At 33.9% G+C, this 23522-nt stretch overlaps 2 protein-coding genes across 5 annotated transcripts in view; one reads left to right on the top strand and one right to left on the bottom strand.

Annotated features, from left to right (window-relative positions):
• Positions 1 to 23522, top strand: part of LOC138711906 (von Willebrand factor C and EGF domain-containing protein-like) — a 216975-nt gene that overhangs the window by 12685 nt on the left and 180768 nt on the right. The window lies entirely within an intron of this gene.
• On the bottom strand, positions 12 to 23521 carry LOC138711902 (mucin-4-like). The gene is made up of 2 exons (XM_069843201.1): positions 23381 to 23521; positions 12 to 3724 (listed from the first exon to the last, which is right to left on the bottom strand). Exons 1-2 carry the CDS (start codon positions 23384 to 23386, stop codon positions 863 to 865), a joined length of 2868 nt encoding a protein of 955 aa, XP_069699302.1. The 5' UTR covers positions 23387 to 23521; the 3' UTR covers positions 12 to 862.

Genomic DNA, 23522 nt, shown 5'->3' with positions numbered 1-23522 from the left:
AAGGCAGTAGCAGTAATTAACATTTATGATTTATTTTGTAAAATCGTTTTTACATTAAATTAAGTCTCTTTCGGGATAAACATCACATCACGTTCGAAAGTCTTTTCCTGCATATAGGAAGAAGATTCACAGTATTGCTGCTTCTAGCATTCAGTCTATTAACAATAATTATGTTCACAATTAAATACGGTACTTTCCAGTATGTTAATGATATTAAATGTGTCCAAGAAAATGCCTAAAATTAAACTCAGGAATCTAAATTGTGATATGAACCTCATGGAAATTTTCAGTATGATGTAAAGTCAAAAGTTTCTAAAATATCAAGAAACTTATTAGCTCCAGATACATACTTGTACTCTGCGTATTAGTTACCAACTAACTAGTAACTTTTAAGTGAGAGGTCTATCATATAATTTTTTAGTTAGTTTTCGGTTTTCATTATTTGTTCATTGAGTCTCATGATACAACTATTCATTCAGTATGTTGTATGACACTCCTCACTGAAATATTATTACATTCTTGTGTAACACAGTGGCACATTTGTAGGAATGCTTCGAGGTATGAACTTCCCACTCTTAAATGAAAAAACATAATTTTACATGCTTATTAAAATGTTCAACATAGCCTAAATAAACAAATACTTTTGTGATAAAACTTCGAGTGTTAAAATATGAAAAATTGTAGATGAGTTAGAGAGGCTCACACCTTTTTCCAAAGCAAAATACAGATACCACTTGTGTGACACATTCTAGTGTCGAAACACACAAAACATTAGTCAAAGTCATAACATCTAGTTTTTCTTTGGGAAAACTAGCTGATGTTTCTTTTCAGATCTAAGTCGCATTGTTGTAAATTACACATTTCAAGGGACAGTCACTGGCAAAAATGCTCTGGGATTTCCTATTTTTGGACTGAAGTTGAGATTTACTCTCCTGGGACTACCTTCCTCTCCGACATCCAAAAATGTGTTCCAATCAAGCAGAAAATAAAGTCCATTTGGTCTTCTTGGTGGAAGAGCATCATCCACACTTGCATCAGCAGGTGCAGTTTCTCCCCCTCCAAATGAGGCTGCAAGATCCGTTAATGATGGCCCTGAATCTTGGGTTGTTTGATCAGTGGAATTACTGGCATTAGAAGTTCCATTGCTTTCCTGTTGACGTTTCACTTCATTTTTGTCGTCATTATTTAATAACAACAGCTCTTCTAAAGACAGTGGATCTGGAGCATCTTTTATCTGGTCTAGAAGAGTAGACTTTATTGAATCTTCTGTGTCTATTAGTGATGTATTGCTGCCTTCTATTGGTACTGGAGGAAGTATGAAAGATATGGAAGCATTCAAAGCATCAATCTCATCTTGTGTGATAGTCCCATTTTCTTTCATAAGTTTTTTTATAGTTTGTAATAATTTCGTAAGCCTTTGTGCTTCCTCTTTTGTAGGATTGAGTGATGCTAAATGTACTGAAGGATTGAAAATGTGGCCATTCTCACTTTCTCCTGTGTTGGTCTTTCTCTTTATTGATACTACTGATAAATTAGTGGATGGAAGGAAACCAAGATTTTCTAAAATTTCTTTCATTTCATCAGTTAACATATCCATGTTGATTTGAGGCATTGTTTCATTAGCTCTGTCTGTTATAGTTTCAGGCTCTTCTGTAGTTGTATTGCTGCTGCTGTTGCTGTTGCTGCTATTTGTTGCAGATGCATTCTTCATATCAAGTGATTTTTGAGATCTAAATCGAACATCTTGTTCAGGAAAACTTCCTCCTTCCCCTGAATTGGATGTTGGAACTAAGCCGAAAGATGCCAGGAACTGCTGCATGTCACTGTTCATATACTTTTCTTCCTCCTCTTCACCAGAGTTTTCCTTTGCAGTGAGAGGAAGTGGTTTGAAACTAATATATGAGCTGGGATCGACAACTGGACTTGCAGCATGTGGGTTGTAACCTTGTCCAGAATTTTCAGGCTCTGATTCTTGATAAGGAGGTTGCTGAATGTCGTTAGCTGATGGGAGGAGGCCAAATGAAATCAAGAGATCTTTCATTTCAGGTGAGAGTGATTCTGCAGCTGCAACTATATCTGGAGTAGCAGTTGTAGTGGTGGTGGTGGTGGTGGTGGTAGTTGTAGTAGCTGTGGATGATGGTAGAATATCTTGTTTTTCTGGAAATAATCCTATTGACGCAAGTATTTCTTTAACATCATCTCTCATTGCTGGTTTTTGTGTCGTAACTTTTTCAAATATGAGTTCACTGGCTGAATATTGGCTGCTGTATTTTGGCGGCTCGGAAGGAGACCTTGTTGTTTGCCTAGACACCATTGTTGATGGTGTTACATAAAATGTACTTTCTTCTTCTGCACTGTGAGATGGAATTTTGGGTCCTGGCATGTGATCATCCACATTGAAAGCAACAAGCAAGTTCTTCACATCATGGGGTAGGTCAAGTCCAAGAGCCGTGGACTCTGCCTCTGTTGTGCTAGTCGTTGTTGGTTTTATTCTTTTCCGGTTGGGACCTTGATGGGTATGTGTCTTGTTACGTTGGTAGTGTACATTAGAGTTTTGAGTCACTAACTCTTTATGATATGGTGACTGTGTGTTATCTTCTTGTGACTTTGTCCTTTCTGGATAAATTGTTGTTAGAGGTGGTTTGTTGAATTCTGTTTGATAGTAATTACTAGTTCTTTCAGGATACACTGTGGTTACAGATGGTTTGGTTGGTTGGTAATGCTCTTCGGTTTTATGATTAGTGCTTGATTCAGGGTATATTGTTGTTACAGGAAGCTTGGTTGATTGATAATTATGTTCACTTGTTTTATAATTACTTGTTTTTTCTGGATAGACTGTTGTTACAGTGTGATCAGCTGAATGTAATTTAGGTGGTTGATGTTGAGTAAAAAAATTGTGATATTCTTCAGACACATGCGTTGTTGTGTGGTCTGTAGTAGTTGATGGCCTCCTCTTACGATGATAATTGTGATGAATAGGTCTTTGGTTATATCTCTTAGTTGTACTTTGTTCAGTGGTTACTGTTGTTGTCTTTATTTCTGGTTCATAATTGTTTGTATCTAGTTGTATGTCGTATGGTTGATGATATACTTCATGATGATTTGAATGTTTAATTTGTTGAAAATATTGGGGTTCTTCAGAGGTGGTTGTCTCAAGTGTGGTGGTAGTCAGTGGTTTTTTAGTTCTGGGTGTATTAGTTGGTACAGTTTCAGGCTTCTCTCCAATGAGCCGTGTTATCGGTGCTTTAGTGTATAACTCTTGTATTTTAGATTCACTTAGGTTCTTGGCATTAAAAGGTAAAACAACCATGAGAGCTCTCATTGCTCTCATGTATTCTTCATGTGTTTTGTAGTTCTCAGGCTGCAGAGTCTTGTTGTTTTGAGGCATTAAGCTGCTCGTAGTCTCAGAAGACTCATTGTTCTGTGTTTGGTCTTGAGTTGTAATGTTGTCCAGGATCTCAAGGATTTCATGTCGCGAGAGTCTTGGAAGGTCTAGATTTGCTGCTAGTATTTGCTCAACTTCTTCTATTGTTCCATTGACATCGATGACTTGTGGGGAGTAGTCCTCTACTTCATTGATTGCCTCACTTTGATTTGATGCATTGCTGCTTAGAAGTTCTGTAGTAGATTGCTGCTCTAAGACTGTTGTTTCGGTTGTGGTGTCTTCAGTTGCTGTGCATGTAGTGGTGAAGAGAACTCCAGCAATATAAAGAAGTGTCAGAATCTAGAAGAGAAGGAAAAAGAAAGTATTACCATATAACATGTTAATTTAAGTAGTAGCCATGCTGTAATATTGCTAAATGTCTTTTATCCATCCTTGTCATTTTATTGTTCTGATTTGAAAGTTAAATCTTTTTTTAAGTGTGTTGATAGCAGATTGTATTAAACTGAGCGTGATTTGAGACTTTCGTTTTATTCAGTGTGGTTTGAGATAGGCTGTTAGTACATATGGTAGATTTTAGCAACTTAAAATTAAAAATTTAGTAGTACAATAGAGTCCTGATTATCTGGACTATATGTGCCAAGGGCAATCCAGATAAGCAAAAATCTGAATAATACAGAAGGTGAGAACACTATGTGGTTTTTGATCCTGTAATCTGAAAGGGACAAAGGTCTGAGTCAGATCCAGTAATGTAGACGTTACTCACATGTACATAATAAACGAGTTTTTATTCATAATAAAATACAGTATGTAATTGACATTAAAAAACTTTGTTATTGTTCAGAAGGTCTACTGCATACACTACTGTAATTAAAAAAAAAGTGGTCTGGATAACATGGAAGGCCAGATAATCAGGACTCTGCTGTACTTTAAAAATCAAATTTATCAGTTTATAGCACTTTTAATGTTTCAAATTAGCATTTTGTAGCGACATTTTTTTAATGGAAAGTTTGATGATAAAAATTCAATGTCATAAATATGTTAACAGGTGCAGCTTTCTAGATTTTCCAGTTAAAATTCTTAAAAGTAGTAAATAAGTACATGATCATATAAAATTATAGTGAACATTAAGAAACATGCCAAAAGATACATATGGTGTGATTTTATTCCGACCCATCTTGTTACCCAATCACAATCGCCCACTGTCATAAATAATTGTTTGTGAGTGAACATTGGACCTAAACAGGTCGCACAGGTAACCAATATTCTATGACAGCAACAGAAAAATTAGTAGAAAATTTGGGATAATGATACCACAGTCTACTATATACAGTCGCGAAGCTTGAGGTGTTTTTTTGCAAATCTCGTGATAAAGCGCTCCAAGCGGTTAGCAACTAGAAACAATAGACTGTCCATGGTCGACTTTGGACTGTGTCGTATTTCTATCGAGTGATAGCTCGTTGCATATTTCACATTGATGCTTGTGAAATGTTCGTTATTGGTTGTAATGAAAATGTTAATGGCTAAAATATAATAATTTGAATAATAATATGGGACAAGGAGGAGACGTTTGTAGTGCTATAAATTGTAGCAACAGTAAGAGAAAGAGGCCAGAGTTATCCTTTTCCCGATTTCCGAAAGATTCAGAAAGGTTCCTTGGTTTCCACAAGAATGCTGTGCAGAAACAAAACTCTTAATTTTGAAGTTCTTTGTGACTGTTAGAATACATTATATCCTTAAATTTCACAATGAAATGTTTCAGTCTAACCGAAAGGACATTAGATACCGGTTAAAGTTCTGTCACTTAGGCTGCTAAATTTCCAGAGAAATAAAGGTTAGGTCTACTTTTTTTTTCAGAGGATATATTTTTAATTGTAGCTATTAATTTTGTTATTATTTTTATGTGTTATTTTACTAAAGACGTAGAAAAATTAAGTTTGTTTTAATGAAATTTATTGATCACATTTTATTTTCAATTCTGGTGGGATTATTATTGCTTAGGCCTACTTTTTTCTTCAAAGGATATGTTTTTAATTATAGCTGTTAATTTTGTTGTTATTTTTATTTGTTGCTTTACTAGAGACGTAGAAAAAGTCTGTTAAAATAAAATTTATTGATCACGTTTTATTTCGAATTCTGGTGTGATTATTATTGCTTAACCTCATCCCACTTTGTTAACTACGTAAGCCTACACTACAAGTACCGGTACACGTAACTTACTCCATTAATTCATATTTCCATTATTATTATTATTGTTGTAAAGGAAAATGCAAATTAATATTTATTGGTTTCATAGTTAATTATCGCTATAATCTTGAATGAGTGAAGCCATTATAGTAAATTTCAGTTCGTTTTGCACAAACAAAAATTATATTAACTTATTTCTTGCAGGTATCTTCGAGTTTATGGTAGAAATTAATATACTTCATTAAAATAATAAATTAACTTTATGCATTTAATATTTCAATAATGGAAGGAAGGTGTTAATTTTTCCAAAAGAACACAACGAAAGTGTAACATATTTTGTCGTCTGCTAGGGGAGAGATCTGCGATGATCAGGCGATAGTAGCGATCCTAGTGGTGGGCAACTACCCATGTTTGCATTTTTACTACATATTGAGCTTCGCGACTGTATATAGTAGACTGTGATGATACGAAGAGGGTATCAGATCACATTCTTGTGCTATTGGTACTATAGAAGCTAACATGGAGAGGTGACTAAACTATAAAAAAAAATGTAAGAACCTGTATGTGTTGGAGCCTTTAGGTAGATTGTTATATTCTCTCTTTTTTTTTTTTTTACAGAAACACAAAAAGTTTCATAAAACGTAATTTCGCTCTTATTTCGCAGAAACATATTTGTCGCATTTTGTACTCAATTTCGCATTTTGTCACAGATTTAAAACTACAATAATATGCTAGACGTGCCTTTAAACATAACATTACTTACTTTGGCAGCATTTGAGCACTTTCACATTTACCGTATTTGCGAAAATCTCACATTGTTGTCATTTCAAAACTACATCGTTATGCAGAGAAAGACGACTGGAAAATAGGTCCTGGTAATGAGTCCAACAGATGGTAGATTCCTACTTTCCTGTTGATGAAGCCAATAGATAGCACCGAAACATTGGAGTTCTCTACATCTATGACATTGTACGAATACGCAAAAATCTAGCACTAATTTAATGAAGTCGCTTTAATTATGAGAATCAAGTTACACAAATGAAAAATGGTTGGCTTATTTGAAGGTCAAATAGAAATATGTTGGAGATGTTTTTGGCATTAATGGAAATTATGTAGATTAACTGAGTAAGAATTACAAAAGTGTGGACTTGTAGCACTAGAAATTGAATTTATAACTCTGAAAGTGAAACATGGTGCTGTAGAGCCTTGCTAATCCAGCCATGCCTTGCATAGAGAGGTGCCAGATTATTGAGAGTACTGGTACTTAAAAATGTTATGAGATGCAAATGGATGGTTGTGCAGCTTACAACATTCAATTTATGTTATAAACTGCGCCAACCACTCCTTTGTGCTTCTAAATCTAAACTAGAATGTTCCATATGTGGCTAGCATATGTATATGTATATAAGTATATACATGTATTAGAATACAGTATAACACAAGGCACCAGTGCAAATTTCCCAGAAAACTATTACAATAGAAGTAATAGCAAGACCACATAATTGAGATGCCAAATTAGTGAGAGTTTAGTGCATAAGCAGTCAGGTAGGCAGGAATTGGGCGTGGTCTGGGCTGGGTGGACAAGTACTGGGCAGGCGTTGCTCTAAGCATGAGGCACGAGTTCAGTGGCGGCAACTCAGTTGCTAGTCTCCTAATGTAGGGGTTCTTAACCTGGGGTCCATGGATGGGCTTCATGGGGTCCATGAAAGTCACATAAAAAAATTAACATTTTTATCCACTGTATTATTTCAACGTAAAAAGCAGAAGTGTATCTAAAATTGTTTCTCACTTCTTTTGACATTTTTCTAGGGAGGAGTTCATGGCGTTCACCAGTTTCGAAGGGGTTCATGACTAAAAAAGATTAAGAACCACTGTGCTAGTGGGATTGACAAGATTATTTTATCACTTTATTTTAATATTATGTCTCTTAAAATTAGAGAGTTGTATTTATAATATATTTACATTATCTGAACAACAAAATGTTTTGCTTTATGTATTTTTTTTTTTATGTTTTTGACAATAATATTTAATTACTTCATTTCAATTTGTCTTTTCAAATCAGAGAGTTGTTTTTACAATAGGCCTATATTTACATTATGTACACAACGAAATGTTATAATGATTTTGCTGTATGTATTTCCTTATATATGTTTTGTTTTCTGTGTTTTGCAGTAAACAAGGATATGTCTGAAACATTATTTGACTTAGCTAAAACAACTTCCCTCATTGACGACGTATTGCTTTAAATTTGCTGTTAGTTGCATACAGTATTATTATATGTTTGAACATGCCTGGTGTTGTATTGTTGCTCAATGGATAGGTCTACTGATACGGTATTCATTTATTCATTCATTTATTTATTACTCAGTTACTTATGTAGTTATCATTACTTTTTCCTTTCTTTTTTATATATTTCTACTATTTACTGTAACAGAGTGTCAAGTAATCGTTCCTCTCATTGGGAATCTTGAATCACTTTAAATGTAGTGCCGGTACTTGTTCTGTTCTTTGTAAATAGTTATCTTATTGTAGCATAAATTACTTCAGTCTCCTAGATAATTATTCTATGTTTAATTTGTACTTCAGCAACTAATATTTTCTTTGTTCTTAAATTACACAATAAATTGTCCAGTCTTTATTAAACTGGTGAAGTTTTAGTAATACTTAGATTTTATTGTAAATGTAAATTTAATATTAATCGTAATTTTAATTTCAATTGTATTCTTCATATTGTAGTTTTAATCCGCTGTTAGAGGGGAAGAAAAGGCCTGATGACTTTATCTCTACCAGATTAAATAATAAATAAAGATAGTAAGAAAGGACGAACGAAAGGAAGAAGTATAAAAATAAAAAATATATACATAAGAAAGAAAGGAAAAAGTACCGATAACTAAATAAATAACTGAGTAATAAATAAATGAATGAATAAATGAACATATAAATGAATACCGTTTCAGTAGACCTATCCATTTTACAAATCGCCAGCAGTGTTACTTCTTGGTTATGCTAGGCTTGAATGTGCTACACTGTCTGTTTATATTTGCAACAGGTTTTCAGCACCTGCCCACCAAGTGCCCGGGCACTTGAAGTGCAAAATGCCCACCGTGAGCATGTCTGGTCTAGTGTATCAATTTTCAGTTTTCTATTTCTTTGTGTTGTTTTTCAAAACACATTTGACACCTAATACTTAGAGATATTGCTTAAAACTGAACTTGTAAAGATATTGAATCAAGAGAGATGAGATTCTTACATTTTATGTGTTTTTACTGTTGTATAAATAAGAAGTGCATGTACGGTATACTGGTACTAATAGAAGAATATGAGTTAAATTTAAAAGAGGGAATGTATTAAATTTAAAAGAAAGAATAGGAAACACAGTGACGGTTCTAGATGCTTAAAACTGGGGGGGGGGGGGGAGCGGATTGGAACAGAAAGCAAAGGATGTCCAAGTGCAAGAAAATTTAAAGGCTGGCCAAAGTGCATGCAAAATTAAAAAAAAAAAAAAATCATGAAATTATAATTTCGCACATATTCGCAGAAACGCCTATATTTCTTATTTTATCGCTGATTAGAAAACCACTGTAAGATATGAACTTCCCTCTCTAAGGCACAATTACGTGATTACGTAGCATTTGGAAACTTTTCGCATTTATCGCGACTGCAAAAATCTACCATCTCACTTAATTATTAACGGCAAAAATATTCTTGGGGTCAAAAAGACCCCAGATAAGTAGCATGAAATCCTAGAGCAGCTGAGTTGTGAGGGCTAATAAGTTGTAAAATTTCAACAAAATTCGCTTTATGTTATCTATCATTATCGTCATCCGAAACAGTTTCGCGATGACTTCTATGCCCACAGTGTCTTGCCGAGCACAAAATAACGCGACCCGGGCCATTGTTCCCACAGCTGAGTGGTTACGCAATATGTCATCTGTGTGTTTCTTGCTTAGCTTTGAAGTTATTGTGTCGCTATGTTCACTTTCCAGAAAACTGTTTCATTTTACTATTGAAGATTTATGATATTCACTCTGAACATGCTTTGCAAGTTTTTCTCCTGTTTTTTTCCAATTGCAAAATCCAGATCTAGTGAAAACATGTTCAGCATTGTTTGAATCGGATTGAACGAAATAGCAGCAAGGAAAACAAAACTGAGTATTTCTGCTCAGAGAATCCAATTAAGTACCTAAATACTGTTAAAACTTCTGTTCTTATTATACAATAACGTTTGTTGTAAATTGACTTATGTGGTGTACATGGTTCATCGTAGATCGATGTATTGATATCAAATGGTTCGTCTATATTACAAACATTTGCACTGACCTTTACGTCTCGGAGTTGGGGATATATCGATGCATTTATACCACATGTAGGTTTGTCTACATTAGACATATTAGAACTTGCATTTAAATCACTAAGTTGAGAAGAGAGTTGAAGACATTTCGGTTCACTGGGTTCACAAACACTTTCATTGCACTTGCGCTTATCATGGGGAGGGGAACTTTAAAATATTACATTGTTTAGACAAAACGGAAATAATATAAGAACATTACTAGCATCAGCGACTAATCATTTGCTACTACTGAAAACTTTTTGCGAATGGACTTATTATTTGTGTGATTGTTAGAGTAGCCGACAGTCGACACTGTCAGATATATCATATTTTGAATGCAGACAGCATTGTTGGTTGTATAGAACTTCCTAAAAATGTTGATTGTGGTGTGCATGTATTGGATGTACTATGCATGTTAAAAATATTACATTTACACTTTATTTCATTTGTTATATTTTTAAACTAAATATAAACTGTATGTTAAAAACAGCATATCGTTATCTTATTTCCAAAACCTCGTAACTCGCTCGGATGTCGATTTTCTTTTTTTGCCCGTTTTAATATATGTTCACAGAGCCATGTACTGACAAATCAGTGAAGCTTAATTTAAAATATTAACGCTAATATTGGGCTACTACGAAATCACTTAATTTCTTTCTCTGTGAATACATTTTCAAAATGCGCAAAAAGTGAAAATCCACATATAGAATAAATAAAACTTTAAAAGTAATGTTAAATTAAATTAATTAAATTCATTAGTTTGCTTTATATCATGTAAATGAGCAATTTATTCTGTAATAATTAAGGAATTTTAAAATAACTATAACTCTTCCCGAGTCCATCCCTTTGGACGAACTCTTTCTCCTGTAAAATTGTATTAAGTATTCCGTATGTAAATATTTGTATTTAGATTTACAGTACATGATTTTGTGTGTGTGTTTTTTCTCTATACCCCCACTATTCCAAAATATGGTATAGAAAGATTAAGTTGATGTGCAATTAAGTCGTTTCAGAAAATTAAATTACAAATTTCAGAACTATTAGGCCTAATGGTACCAAATTTTGTGCAGATGATAATATTGTATACCTGTTTATCAAGAGGATTATATATATATATATATACTATTTCATTAAAACTGGGGAGTCCCGGCCCCGAGCTAGAACCGCCTCTGAGGAAACAGAAACAAGGGCAGTACACATTTTGTGATTAAATTATTGCAAGCCTAAAAGACAGATGTTGGACATACACTCTGACTAAATAGAAACAGGCCGACAGATGTTGATGAGTTTAAATGGGATTCATACGTCTTGCCTACAAGTTTATATTTAAAATATTAAGTGTATAATATAGTATTATTATTACAGGTAACATTTGAGACTTGTAGGTATTTTTGTACAATATTCTTCATATTGTTTATCCTCTGCTGAGAATTAAATTGTTGAAACTTCAATGTTTGTAGTTAATTATGCCTTTGTTAACAAAATACCGGTAACAAAATTGTTGCGTTTTTGCTAACATTCGTAACTATAAACTATACCTTAATACACAATATCGAATAGTTTGTATGTCGTTGTGAAACACAAGTTCCTTTTATCTCTTTTGTTACTGCATTTGACTTATTACACGTCTTCAACATTTAAATTAATCGAGATTTTTACTTGCTGGTGAGTACCATGTAATAGAATAGTGCCATATACGAGATACTCATCTTTCTACAAGTAACTTGAATTAATTGCGTAGATATTTTGTGAAGTTAAAACACAGACAGTAATAAAAGTCAGCTTATAACATCCCTTGTTATTTAACATTGTAGTGTTACCTATATTTTAGTAATGTGAATTGAGGAGAAAACCTGGAATGATACTGAGTAAAGTGGAAATGATAGTATGATGATAAGGAATAATTGATAATTTTTTGAGTTAGGAGGAATGTATAAATAATATTGAGGTGAGGTGTTGTTAGTTTAGAGAAATGATGGAACAATGAGTTAAGAAGAAATAGTGAAGTAATTACAAAGGAAATGGGAGCCCTCTTGTGTTATAATCATAGTTGCAGACTTTTTTTTCTGGCAGTTCATTATTATAAGCTCTCACTTTATTTGTCCCACTTTCCTAATATCTGTTTCACTTGATTCTGTGAAGTTAGGCAAGATAAATTCAGAATAAACCTTATGCACCGAATAAAATTTTGTCAGTTGTGATTGCAAGTTTTCTCTCTAGTTTAATTACTAATTCATCAAGATAATAGTGAAGTTTTGTCTTTCTTTCCTTGAAGAACATGTGGTTGCATTTGTTGGAATGCATAGAATGTAAATTTTCAGTGTTTACAAGCTCTAACTTTGAAATTTATTAGAATGTTGCAGCATCTGGTGTTCTTAATGAAGCATATACAAAATACAGTGACATCACTCAGTTAATAGTTTGTAAATGTATGATCTCGTCCCATGTGCAATCCTAGTTTGACCTCGTGGTGTATATGCACGCAGTTGCATGATTGAGAATTTTTTAGAGGATTTTCACATGGATGTCAGGCTTGATTTCTCTTCTTCAGGGCTTGAACCAAGCGGCACACTGAACTACTAATATATTAAATTTGATCTTTGCACAAAAATGTGAATGTAATTCATTTCAGAATAATATTCTCGTTTTAGTTGGAATATTTCAGAACAAAAGTTTGTTGTTGTTATTATTATTATTATTATTATTATTATTATTATTATTATTATTAACAAAAATGTCTTACGAAATATCACCCAAGCTATTGTAACTAGTAATTTATTGTACCAGTATGCTTAAAAGCAAATACGCTAAATTAAAAATTTCATTCCTTGTACAATACGTAAGATGTATTTTTATTATACGAAGTTGCTGTGAAATTCAGCAACTAATATTATTTGAACTAACAATCAGTAACTTTTTTAACTAATTCTTTTATCTGGCCCTTCATTCTTTCCTTCTATCCTTCTATTACGTTTGTTGTTACTTTCTGGATATGAAATTACCAAGGTGGAACTTAATTATTTATGCAACTTGTGTGTAAAGTGAAACTTTCTTTTTGCATAAATAAGTGGAGGCGAATACTGAAATTACACGACTGCAAAAAAGACCATGCCAAACCCAACATAACATAATTATTTCTATGTATTATCATAACACATAACAAAAAGATACATTTCTAGAAGAAAATTATTTTACTTTCGTAATAAAAGCATATCCTACGATGTCAAAGAGAATAGAGTAGGACATGGATCAATTTTTATCACTAATAATAATAGCATTCTGTTTCTCTAGTGACAGGTGATGTAATATAGCAGGTCAAGAGGTGTACGATAAAGTAACTTTGTATAACGGTGTTCAGAAAATATTTTTTTTTTTCATAGGCTACGTAGAACTGTTTACAAAAAATCCTCCTTTTTGTTATGGTAATAAATAAGATAATATACGTAACACTATGTATAGTAGTAGTAATAATGCTTTGCAGCAAGAAAACATGTTTTGAGTTATCGAAATTGTTATAATATTTGTTGTAACTCGTGCATTTTCGTTTCCCTTGCTGTCTTAGAAACTGGAAATGTCCGGGTCCTTGAACGTCCTTCGGTTTAATGTGAAAGTGAGAGTGTCGAGCAAGCGTATTAGCTTTAATTTAAATACTCTTTGTTGGAGAGTAAAATATATAGAATACTGACTTGAAAAGCCAATTAATGTCTCTACAAGGAGCACTTTGAGAAATATGGGATAAAATTTATGAAATCTTAAAAGTATGTGATTCATAAAACAAAGTATTTAGTGAAATTTCTCGAATTCCTTGAAGTTTAAGGTGGCAGCACTGTTTATATACATTTCCACATCAAGGACGGATATTTCAATCGGAGAAAATTACTCCTTGTCGAATAATTTTGTAATAGTGTATAAATACTCTGAGGGTGACCTCTAGATATGTCATTATGCATAGAGAAGGGCAAAAAAAAATTGAATTGTAGAATTTCCCAGTGGTAGATTAAGTTGTTGTAGGTTTCTAGATCAAGGCATGCCTTGTAGGCTTGTCCCCCCATACGAACAAAACGTTAAGTAGGTCCGGGAGAAAGTGGATTGCTTTTTACATTTCTCGTGGAATCTTCTCGCCGGAACCAAATACTAGGTAGCTGCAGATAGTAAAATACAATTACACTGATCGTCAATAAAATTCGAATAACATTTATTACACCTTAGGCAGAAATAGAAAGCGTACAGGTCGACAGTCATTGAGTTGCTCTCTTAGTATTGACCTGTGTACACTTTTTCGCCAAGCTTCATTTACATCGACAAGGCTGTTACACACGGCATGTGGCAGTGAGGCAAAAATTATAAATTCACTTCAGCGGTAGGACATTTAATTATTTGTAACTTTCGTCCATTTCCTGAACGAATTTTCTGATAATATCACTATATTCGTGCTGAATAGGCTATCACTATAAATACATCTTTATAACTGTGTAAATACAGCTGTTCTGCCAGAGCCCACCCATAACTCAACTAACTCATCGCATCGAAAAGATCTTAGGTTGGATTTCTGTGATAATTCGTGTTTGTGATTAAAAAAATAGTGACTGGGAACTTAAGGAAATCCCAGTGATAGCACGAAACGTCTATAGGCCCCCGAATATTGAAGTAATAAAATATAATGTGTACTTTAATACTGTACTGCAATGTATTATATTTGATATTTATGCATATATATAGCTCATATACCCAATATTTCTATGATTATTGTGTGGAATGAATGAATAAATAAGAAAGTGAATGGGGGAAATCTGAGAAAAAAACATTTGAAAGGTACGCGAAAACACGTCCTTTTGTCGCAAGGCAGTTTGGGGCTGAGAAAAAATTGAATATGTGAGCTCCAAGCCTCTTGGCCACTTGTCTCACTCCGAGTTTCGCCGTTTTACTGAAGAAACTGTAGAGAATTTTGAAGAAGAATTTTGGTTGAAGCACCACATTGCTTTTATATGCGCTAAAAACTGAAATATGCATTAATCCCGTAAATATGCATATATGTAGCCTATATGCATTAAAAAATCTGACTCTTGGTTACAAATAACTTTAAATTCATTTATATAAGGGTAACATATGATTTGCAACTAAGGAATAAAACATGCAAATATGCTAAAATCCACCCCCTAATAATAAGATAATAAAAATGACTGGCTGAGATTTGATACTGATGTTTGAAATTGTAATCTCAAGCATAAGATGTCAGGTCGGTGAAGATACTACGTGGTGATGGTTTATTTACTTCAAAATATACTCCTTTGGATCATTAAGGATACACCGAAGTTAAGTTTGAAAGTTTTAAAATATTGGATCTACAGTATTCATTTTTTAAACATTATTTGGCATATAAATAGTGTAGATAGAAATTTTCAGCTCAATTAATAAATATTTTTTACCTTTTTAAAAGTGTCCCATAAAAAAGTAATTTAAATTTTTATCTCATAAAAGTTATTTTTGTAACTGAAATTTTACTATTATGTTCAACATGTGGTAAAATTGCTTAATTCCGTGGTACCCCTAATACCGCGATACGTTTTTTAAACTAAATGTCCTGGGATTGGGTATCTTGCTAGGAAGTTCACCGGTGTCTCAAAAGTAGGTGAAGGATGCACTCTTTCGAGAAAGATATCTGGCGCTATGGTCGAACTTCAAAGCTTTGACTGACATTCAATTTAAAAAATGTATCACGGGATTAGGGATATCACGGAATTAGGCAACTTTACCCTACTGGCATTAATAATAACTGACATTCAAATTTTGTGTGCTCATTAGTTTTGTTTAAAAAAATTTTTACTTTACTGTAGTTCATATATGAAAAACAAATTGCCACGACTGTACAATATTTTTTTTAATTCCCTTTGAAATCATACTGAGATTGTGCGAACTCTCATACAGTATAGACAATGGAGTGAGGGAGACGTGGAAAAAATTGCATGAAAGTAGTTCAAACTTCGTGGAAGAAGATAGGTTTTGAACCTGGGCAAAAGTGCAAAAACTAAAATTCGAGAAAAATTGAGTTAGAACAGCAGACTGCAGGAGATTTAAATCACGCACACTTTCAAAAATGGCTGTCAAATCAGAGGCGCAAGTCTCTGAAATTTTGCGAGGGGCATCTGTAAGCATCGATATATATATATATATATATATATATATATATATATATATATATATATATTTTTAATATATTTTTTATTTGGTGAAAATCTCATTATTTCTGTTCAGTATACCTCCAAGTGGATCTACGCGTACAGCTGTCAAAAGAAAAAGTGGCCGCTCTCCTGAAACAAAGTGCCCTTCGGGTATCTTCGCTACAATTCGGAGACAGGCGATGTTACATGTTGTTGGACCACGTTGCCTGATATCTACAGTTATAATTGAAGTATTCTGTGTGTTATCGATAGCATAATGGTAGCGTTCAGGCCTCTTATTCATGAGGTCCTGCGTTCGACTACAACCACGTGCTTTTTATGTTATTTTTTGTTCTGTTTTTTAGAGAGACAAACTATACATAATGGCTCCTTTCTCTTTTACGATTATTTTAGTAATTAACATCAGGTTCATTAATATATTATGCCATGACTTTATCATTATCATTATGATATTGTGGCTGCAAATGGAAAGAAAAAAGATTTTATTCTCAATAAAAATATCTTTCGTGGCATAAACAAAACAAATTTACTGGCGTCGGCCTTAAAACATTCAAACAATTAAGCGTTCAAAAAACAAAACAAAAAGCCACAATTCAATATTTAGTCTATCTTCCTCTTATCTCGATCATCTTGCAGTCGAGTGGGCATGGAATTGACTAAGTCTTTGCAAATAGCGACTGTTTTTAGACACGATATTCCAGGCATTCTGAACATACATACATAAGTGTTCTGTCCATGGGCAGTTCTTTCATTGCAAACCCAGCAATCTCCAATCTTTCCTATTTTCTGGCTTCCTCTTAGTCTCCGCATATGATCCACATATCCTAACGTCGTCTATTATTCTTTTCAACCAGAGACCCAACCAGTTACTTTTTATCTTTCTAATCAGTTTCAGCATCATTCTTTCTTCACGCACTTTTTCAAACACAATTTTATTTCTTATTCTATCTGTCCACTTCACACGCACCGTTCTTCTCCACATGCACATTTCAAATGCTTCAATTCGTTTCTCTTCATTTCGTCGTAATGTCCATGTTCCTTCCCCATACAATGCCACACTCCACACAAAGCACTTCACTAGTCTCTTCCTTAGTTCTTTTTCCAGAGGTCCGCAGAAGATCCTTCTTCTTCTCTTATTTAAAGCTTCCTTTGTTCATGTTTGCAGTTTTTCTTGGGAAGGATAGGCCTAAATGCGGTAACATCCCGTTGCTTACCGCACACCACTATCTCTTTCGCATCTTATTAAATTCCAGGGGGCCCAAGCGTGGAGATGAGGAGAGTGGATTTGACTAATTGGGCCCACCGGACTTCACCGAAAGTCACGGCAAGGGTTAAATATTAATTCTATCAGGATGTTTGACCCGGTCAGAGACCGGGAAATCTCAATTAGCCTTTGCCCCCGGCATCCTGGACTAGCTTCTACGAATCATCAGAAAATCTTAGAGTGTGATTGGGCCAATTTTTCCGAAAATGTTTCCACACTTTTGCCCTCGTAGCTCAGCGGACGAACGTCGGAATTTAGATGTCAGCGTCTCAGGTTCAATTCCTCGTTACTCCTTTTCATTTTATTGTAGTTCAAGATAGTATAATGTAATAATACAAAAAGAAAAACTAATAGCAGTAGTATGCAACTGGAATTTTCCAAACCTAATATTAAATTTATGTTATTTATGTCGCTAAAGAACGATTACAATATAAATAACTTGAATATTATTTATACAGTATCACTAAAGAACGATAACACAATATAAATGATAAATGTCGGTTTGTTTAATTAATATAAGATATTATATAATACGTATTTAATTATCTAAATAAAATAACCTATTTTACAAAGAAAGATGTTTATTTGTGTTATAATAATTACCTACATAAAATACAGATTATTTATATTGCGAAAGAACAATAACAATATAAATAACTTGAATATTATTTTATAATGCTAATGAAGGAAAACAATATAAATGATAACTTGAATATTATTTATATCGCTAAAGAACGATAACAATATAAAAAACGTGAATATTATTCATATCGGAATTTCACAGATTTATTACAGATGTATTTAAGAAATTGTAGAAGAATAGTAATTAGTAACAGTGTCCTATTTATTCTTCTTGGAGCCAAATTTGTAACTTTTAAAAGTGTGGTTACTATGTTGAAGTGTATGTGTTGCAACGGATGCTTGATTTGTTATGTATGTGAGTCAGTTATGGGATGCTTGATGTCGTCGCAATGTCGTAATTATAGTTTGTGTTTGTATGACTATTGTGTATTAATTTATGATGTATGGTACGGAAAGATACATATTTGTGTTATAGAAGTGTTACGTATGTGTGTTGTTAATGTTTTTGTATGTTTCAAATTGATAACTGATATTTGTTTTGCAATCGCAATGCCTAATTTACGGATTGTTTATGTTTTGTTTACATCGCGTAAGCTAATTTAATTTTCTTTTGCATTTCTCTTTATGCTTATCTTTTTTGTGTATAAAACTATAGCCCTAACATACATATGTAAAATAGGGCTAACCCCCATTGGAGATACTGTAGCTACAATAGTAATAATTATTATTGATATCGTTATAAAACGATAACAGAATACAAATGATGACTTGAATTTTATTCATATCTCTAAAGAACGATAACAAAATATAAATAACGTGATATCCATCAAGAACGATAAATGGATATAAATGATAATTTGAATATCATTTACATCGCTAAAGAACGATTAGAAAATAAAATGAAAACTTGAAGAAGGCGCGAACCCAGAACCTTTGAATCATTAAACAAGCACTGTACCGCTGGTCTGCGAGGAGCAGATATGGAACACTTTCATAGTTCCGGAACTGCTTGTACAAGCACATGCATCGTGTAACATCGCCGCGACCCGAAGTGGACTTCGAAAATATTCGCTGTTCACGAGTGCGGCCACTTTTTTTTTTTTTTTTTTTTGACAGCTGTACATACCAGACTGATTAGAAAATGTTTTTCACAGATTGATTTCCTTTCCGACTTCACTCGGCGAGGATTGCGATTCAGAATTACTTATTCTCAAATCATGTGATCATATTATCATCTTTAACAGTAAAGAAAAACACAGTCTCCTTTTTCATACTTATGTCTTTGCATTAATTTTTATGTTTTTATCCATATTCATGTTTCACTGTCTTTCTGCTCTTAAATTTCTACAAAGCACCTAAAACCAATTTTTAATGTCGTAACAACATATATTTATTAATGGTGCACAGGTATTGTTTTCTGTTAAAGAATTAAATTATGTCAAATAGTATTCGAGGGAAGTCCTTGGTATTATACGTATAATTTATAGTAAATACCACTGGCTACTGTCATTTCCGTGGTTAGTTAGCAAGTTACATGCCACTACTCACTTGTTGACACATAACACTTTGGGAATCACTATTTGAAAAGGGATTGTAAAATAGAAACTGCGGATTGTTCTATCAGAAGACTAATAAACAAAACATAGCATTACGTAACAGTCGATATGATGAACCTTGTGAAGTTGGACAGCAATCAGTCCATAAAGTTCATTCTACTGGATTACTGGACAAACCTTTTAATGTTACGAAATGCGACGATAAAACTGAGTGAAGACGCGAAATACGATACTGGGTCAAGTGCCTCACGGAGCACGTGTTTACATAACCACCTTGAGATGACGTCTTGCGCAGTTGCATCCTGGTGTATTTTACGTTTCTTTAATAGTAGGACTTTTGCATATTGCACAAAAGTATTAATTTACATAAAATTATAATTCCCGTGTGTTAAGAGTTTGCAACAATAAATTGACGCTTTATATCTTCCTAAATTACTTTCGTGATTCGTCGTGTGATCGATTTGTGTCTTTTATTTTGAAACATTAATCAAATCAATCACGTAAGGCCACTACAGGTAAAAGACGACATTGCCAAAAGGGGATCGAAGCAATCCTGGACCAGTGGATGGTTAGGCAAGAATGGAGTTTGGTCACCTGAAAATGTATGAAAATCGTTACAGAAAAATATATAGATGGATAACTAAAGAGACGACATAAAATAAAGATAAAAAGCATAATGGAGGACGTGAAAGCTCACAAAAAAATGGGCATAACGTCTATAACAAGTTGACAGTCTTTAAATCTAATCCTGAGTCCGCTGGTGTTCATGAAGATGATGCTATAACCACAGTCTAGTATATACAGTGACGAAGCTTGAGTTGTGAGGGTGCTAGGAACAATAGACTATGCCGGTACTATTTCGCATTGTCTGTAATGAGGTGATATTAGCGATCCTAGTGGTTAGCAACTATCTATGGATGCATATTTACTACGTATTGAGCTTCGTGACTGTATATACTAGACTGTGCTATAACGTTCGAGATTGTTGTACGTATACCTCAATATTCTCGTCGGCAATTCTTAAAATAATCTTTGTCGTACCAACGTCATCGAAAGGACAGGAATTCGTCAGTTTCGAGTACAGAACAGAACATTAGAAATACTATGACTTTTTAATTTATATCGTATACTGCTCCTCAGTTACTTCAATAATTAATCATAGTTCCGATAATTACATTTTCTTCATCATTTCGTTTGATTTTAGAAAAAAAAAACTTTTTCCTGTTTCATAATTAGCCTATAATTTAGTTTCAAGATGCCACAACTGACATGCTATTATTTATTCCTAGTTTTCTGTCCACAGCAAACCCAGCATTCTGCAATCATTCCTCATTTCCGCCTTCCACTTTGTCTCCGCATACGATCCATATATCTTAATTGGCTATCATCCGAGATCTTCTTCTGCCCCCAACTTATACCCCGTTCACCATTTTATTTTCCTCTTTCTGATCAGTTTCAACATTATTCCTTTTTCACTCACTCTTCCTAGCACGTCTTCATTCTGTCCATTTCACAAGCACGATTCTTCTCCATATCATCCGCATTTCAAATGCTTCCTGTCGTTTCTATTCATTTCGTCATAACGTCCATGTTTCTGCCCCATACTGCACACAAAGCACTTCATTAGTTTCTTCTGTAGTTATTTTTCCAGAAGTCCGCAGGAAATGCTACTTTTCCTATTAAAAGCTTCGCCATTGCTGTCGTCCTTTTGACTTTCTGGCAGCAGCTCATGTTACTACTTGGAATACACCCCAAGTATTTGAAACTGTCCCTTTATTCTATTGTATATATGACACACACAGTTAAGCTTATACGTATATGAAATCAGATGTTTTTTTAAACAGTCTTTAGATCAGGTAACCGTAAGGGAGCTGTTAGAACTGTCTGTACGACACATTCTCCATAGGTGTTATAGTAGGCACAGCTAGCCGTATTGTCGTAGTTTTGCCCTCTTCTGGAATAGATAACATCGATTGTTTTGGAGTTAGAAACTATGATTAACATAATCATTTCAAATTTATATTTGATCTTTTTTTCTCGTTCCAATTAAGTAAATTGCATCGACTCTTTTAGACAACGAATGAATTGGCCACCGGTGTATTCTCGAAATAAGAATAGTGACATGGTTGAAATTACCCTCCGAGTGTAGATTCGAATTTCATGTAGATTGATTACCTAGTTTGGTTTTTCCGAGGTTTTCTCAAACTGTGCAGTAAGGTGAATGTTAGGTGATCCCATAGCTAATGATCGGACTCATCTTTCTAAATACAAGTTCGCTATTAAAAATAAATCTGATGCTAGTTAAGCTCGTAGTTGATATAGCGTCGTTAAGTAGCCAGCGAAAAAGTAAAATGTTTAAATATACATTGAGATAGGCCTGTGCTTAAAAATTTACTAAGATGTACGTAGTAGATACGAAATACGTTTAATAAATTAATAGGCAGATATTATACCAACTAAATGTGCGTTATTCCGTTATTCTCCCAAGTTGCAGTGCTTAATAAATACCATTCTATGAATTTCCTCTGCGAAACTCGCTTTATACCGTCAGAATGTTTTTCGTATAACATAAGAAGCCATCGGTGTCAACACTTCGCAGAATAGGAAAATAGTGAGATTGTCAATTTACGTAAACGTAAGTACCGTACGAAAATAATTACGATATTTTATTCCGGTAGCCATTATCGTAAAAGAACTTTCCATATAGTTTTAAAATGCCTGAAACTTAAGAATTGGAACATGTCAGGAAAATGATACCTTCTCTTGGCTTCATATGTAAGAAAATATACAAGCTAAATTATTTATATGCACAAACAAATGCATGTAACATCTTTGATCAAGGGATAATTTATGAAGAATATCACTTTTCATATATAGTAGGTATATGAAATTTATGCTTCGCATAAAAGTACGTTGTGTAATTGATTGACGATTCTGCAGAAAGGAATCGCTCACAGATTTGGAAAAAAAAAACTTAAGTATTCCTCTGCACTCTTTGTAATTTAAATTCGCTTTCCTTTGCAGAATTGGACTGACTTTATAAGGGTGTTTAATGTGAAATTAACTTTCAAGGTTATTTATATTCGTATTTAAATTAGTCCACAAGTAGTATAGTGTTATTTTTGTGATTCTATACGTGAAATCTCTTACTCTAGAAATAATGATGTATATGAGCTAGAAAATTTAAGTTTACATAGAACCATGATATTTCATATTTTAATTCGTGTTTTTAATTGAGGGTCACTCACCCACGCGACTACTAATGTTGCAAATCAGTCCACAAGTAGCCTATTACAGTGTTACTTTTGTGGTGTATATACATGCAAATTATTACTTAAGAACATTTTGGCAAGTACCTAATGACCCATATGAGCTAGGAAGTTTACGTAGTACTATGAATTTTACATTTTAATTCGTAGTTTTGCTTGGGGGTCACTTTGACCCTCACGCGAGTACTTACGTCACAAAATAGTCCGCGAGTACTTAAGTGTTACATTAAAATGAAAATTAAAGGCGATTTTTCCAGTACAAGTATTGATTTGATTGGTTTACTGCAGAGTGGTGTCCAATTGTTGCTTGCCACTTCCATAAAAATACTGTTTACAACAGTTACATTATTGCGCAAATCTGGCTTTCAGGTAAAGCTCCTGTGAAGCAGACTTGAAATTATTCAGTTACATTATTGTTTGATAATTAAAAAATTATCGACTCCAGATATAAAATGAACGGAATGCATATGAAACCTGCACACATGAGATACTATCAACTTTCAAATATTCCAAATTCACGCGAGAACATGTGATTACAACACAAACACTGAAAGTCGCTGTTGTAAAAAGAAGTTGCAACAGTTGTCGAATGTAGATAAACACAAAAACACAATCACAGTGAAGCGATTACCATCATGAATGCTGCACTGGCGATGTCATTAGGCAGAAGCACTTATCACCTCTGTTGCACCTGCATCCGCGACTCCACCTGAACGGGGACTGACAACAGGATGCTCGGGGCGCGCGATCTCTCAATCCGCGTACATACGCTC

The sequence above is a fragment of the Periplaneta americana genome, chromosome 13 (genome assembly GCF_040183065.1).
Source record: "Periplaneta americana isolate PAMFEO1 chromosome 13, P.americana_PAMFEO1_priV1, whole genome shotgun sequence".
Lineage (NCBI taxonomy): Eukaryota > Metazoa > Arthropoda > Insecta > Blattodea > Blattidae > Periplaneta > Periplaneta americana.
This window is presented reverse-complemented; position numbering and strand designations above follow the sequence as displayed.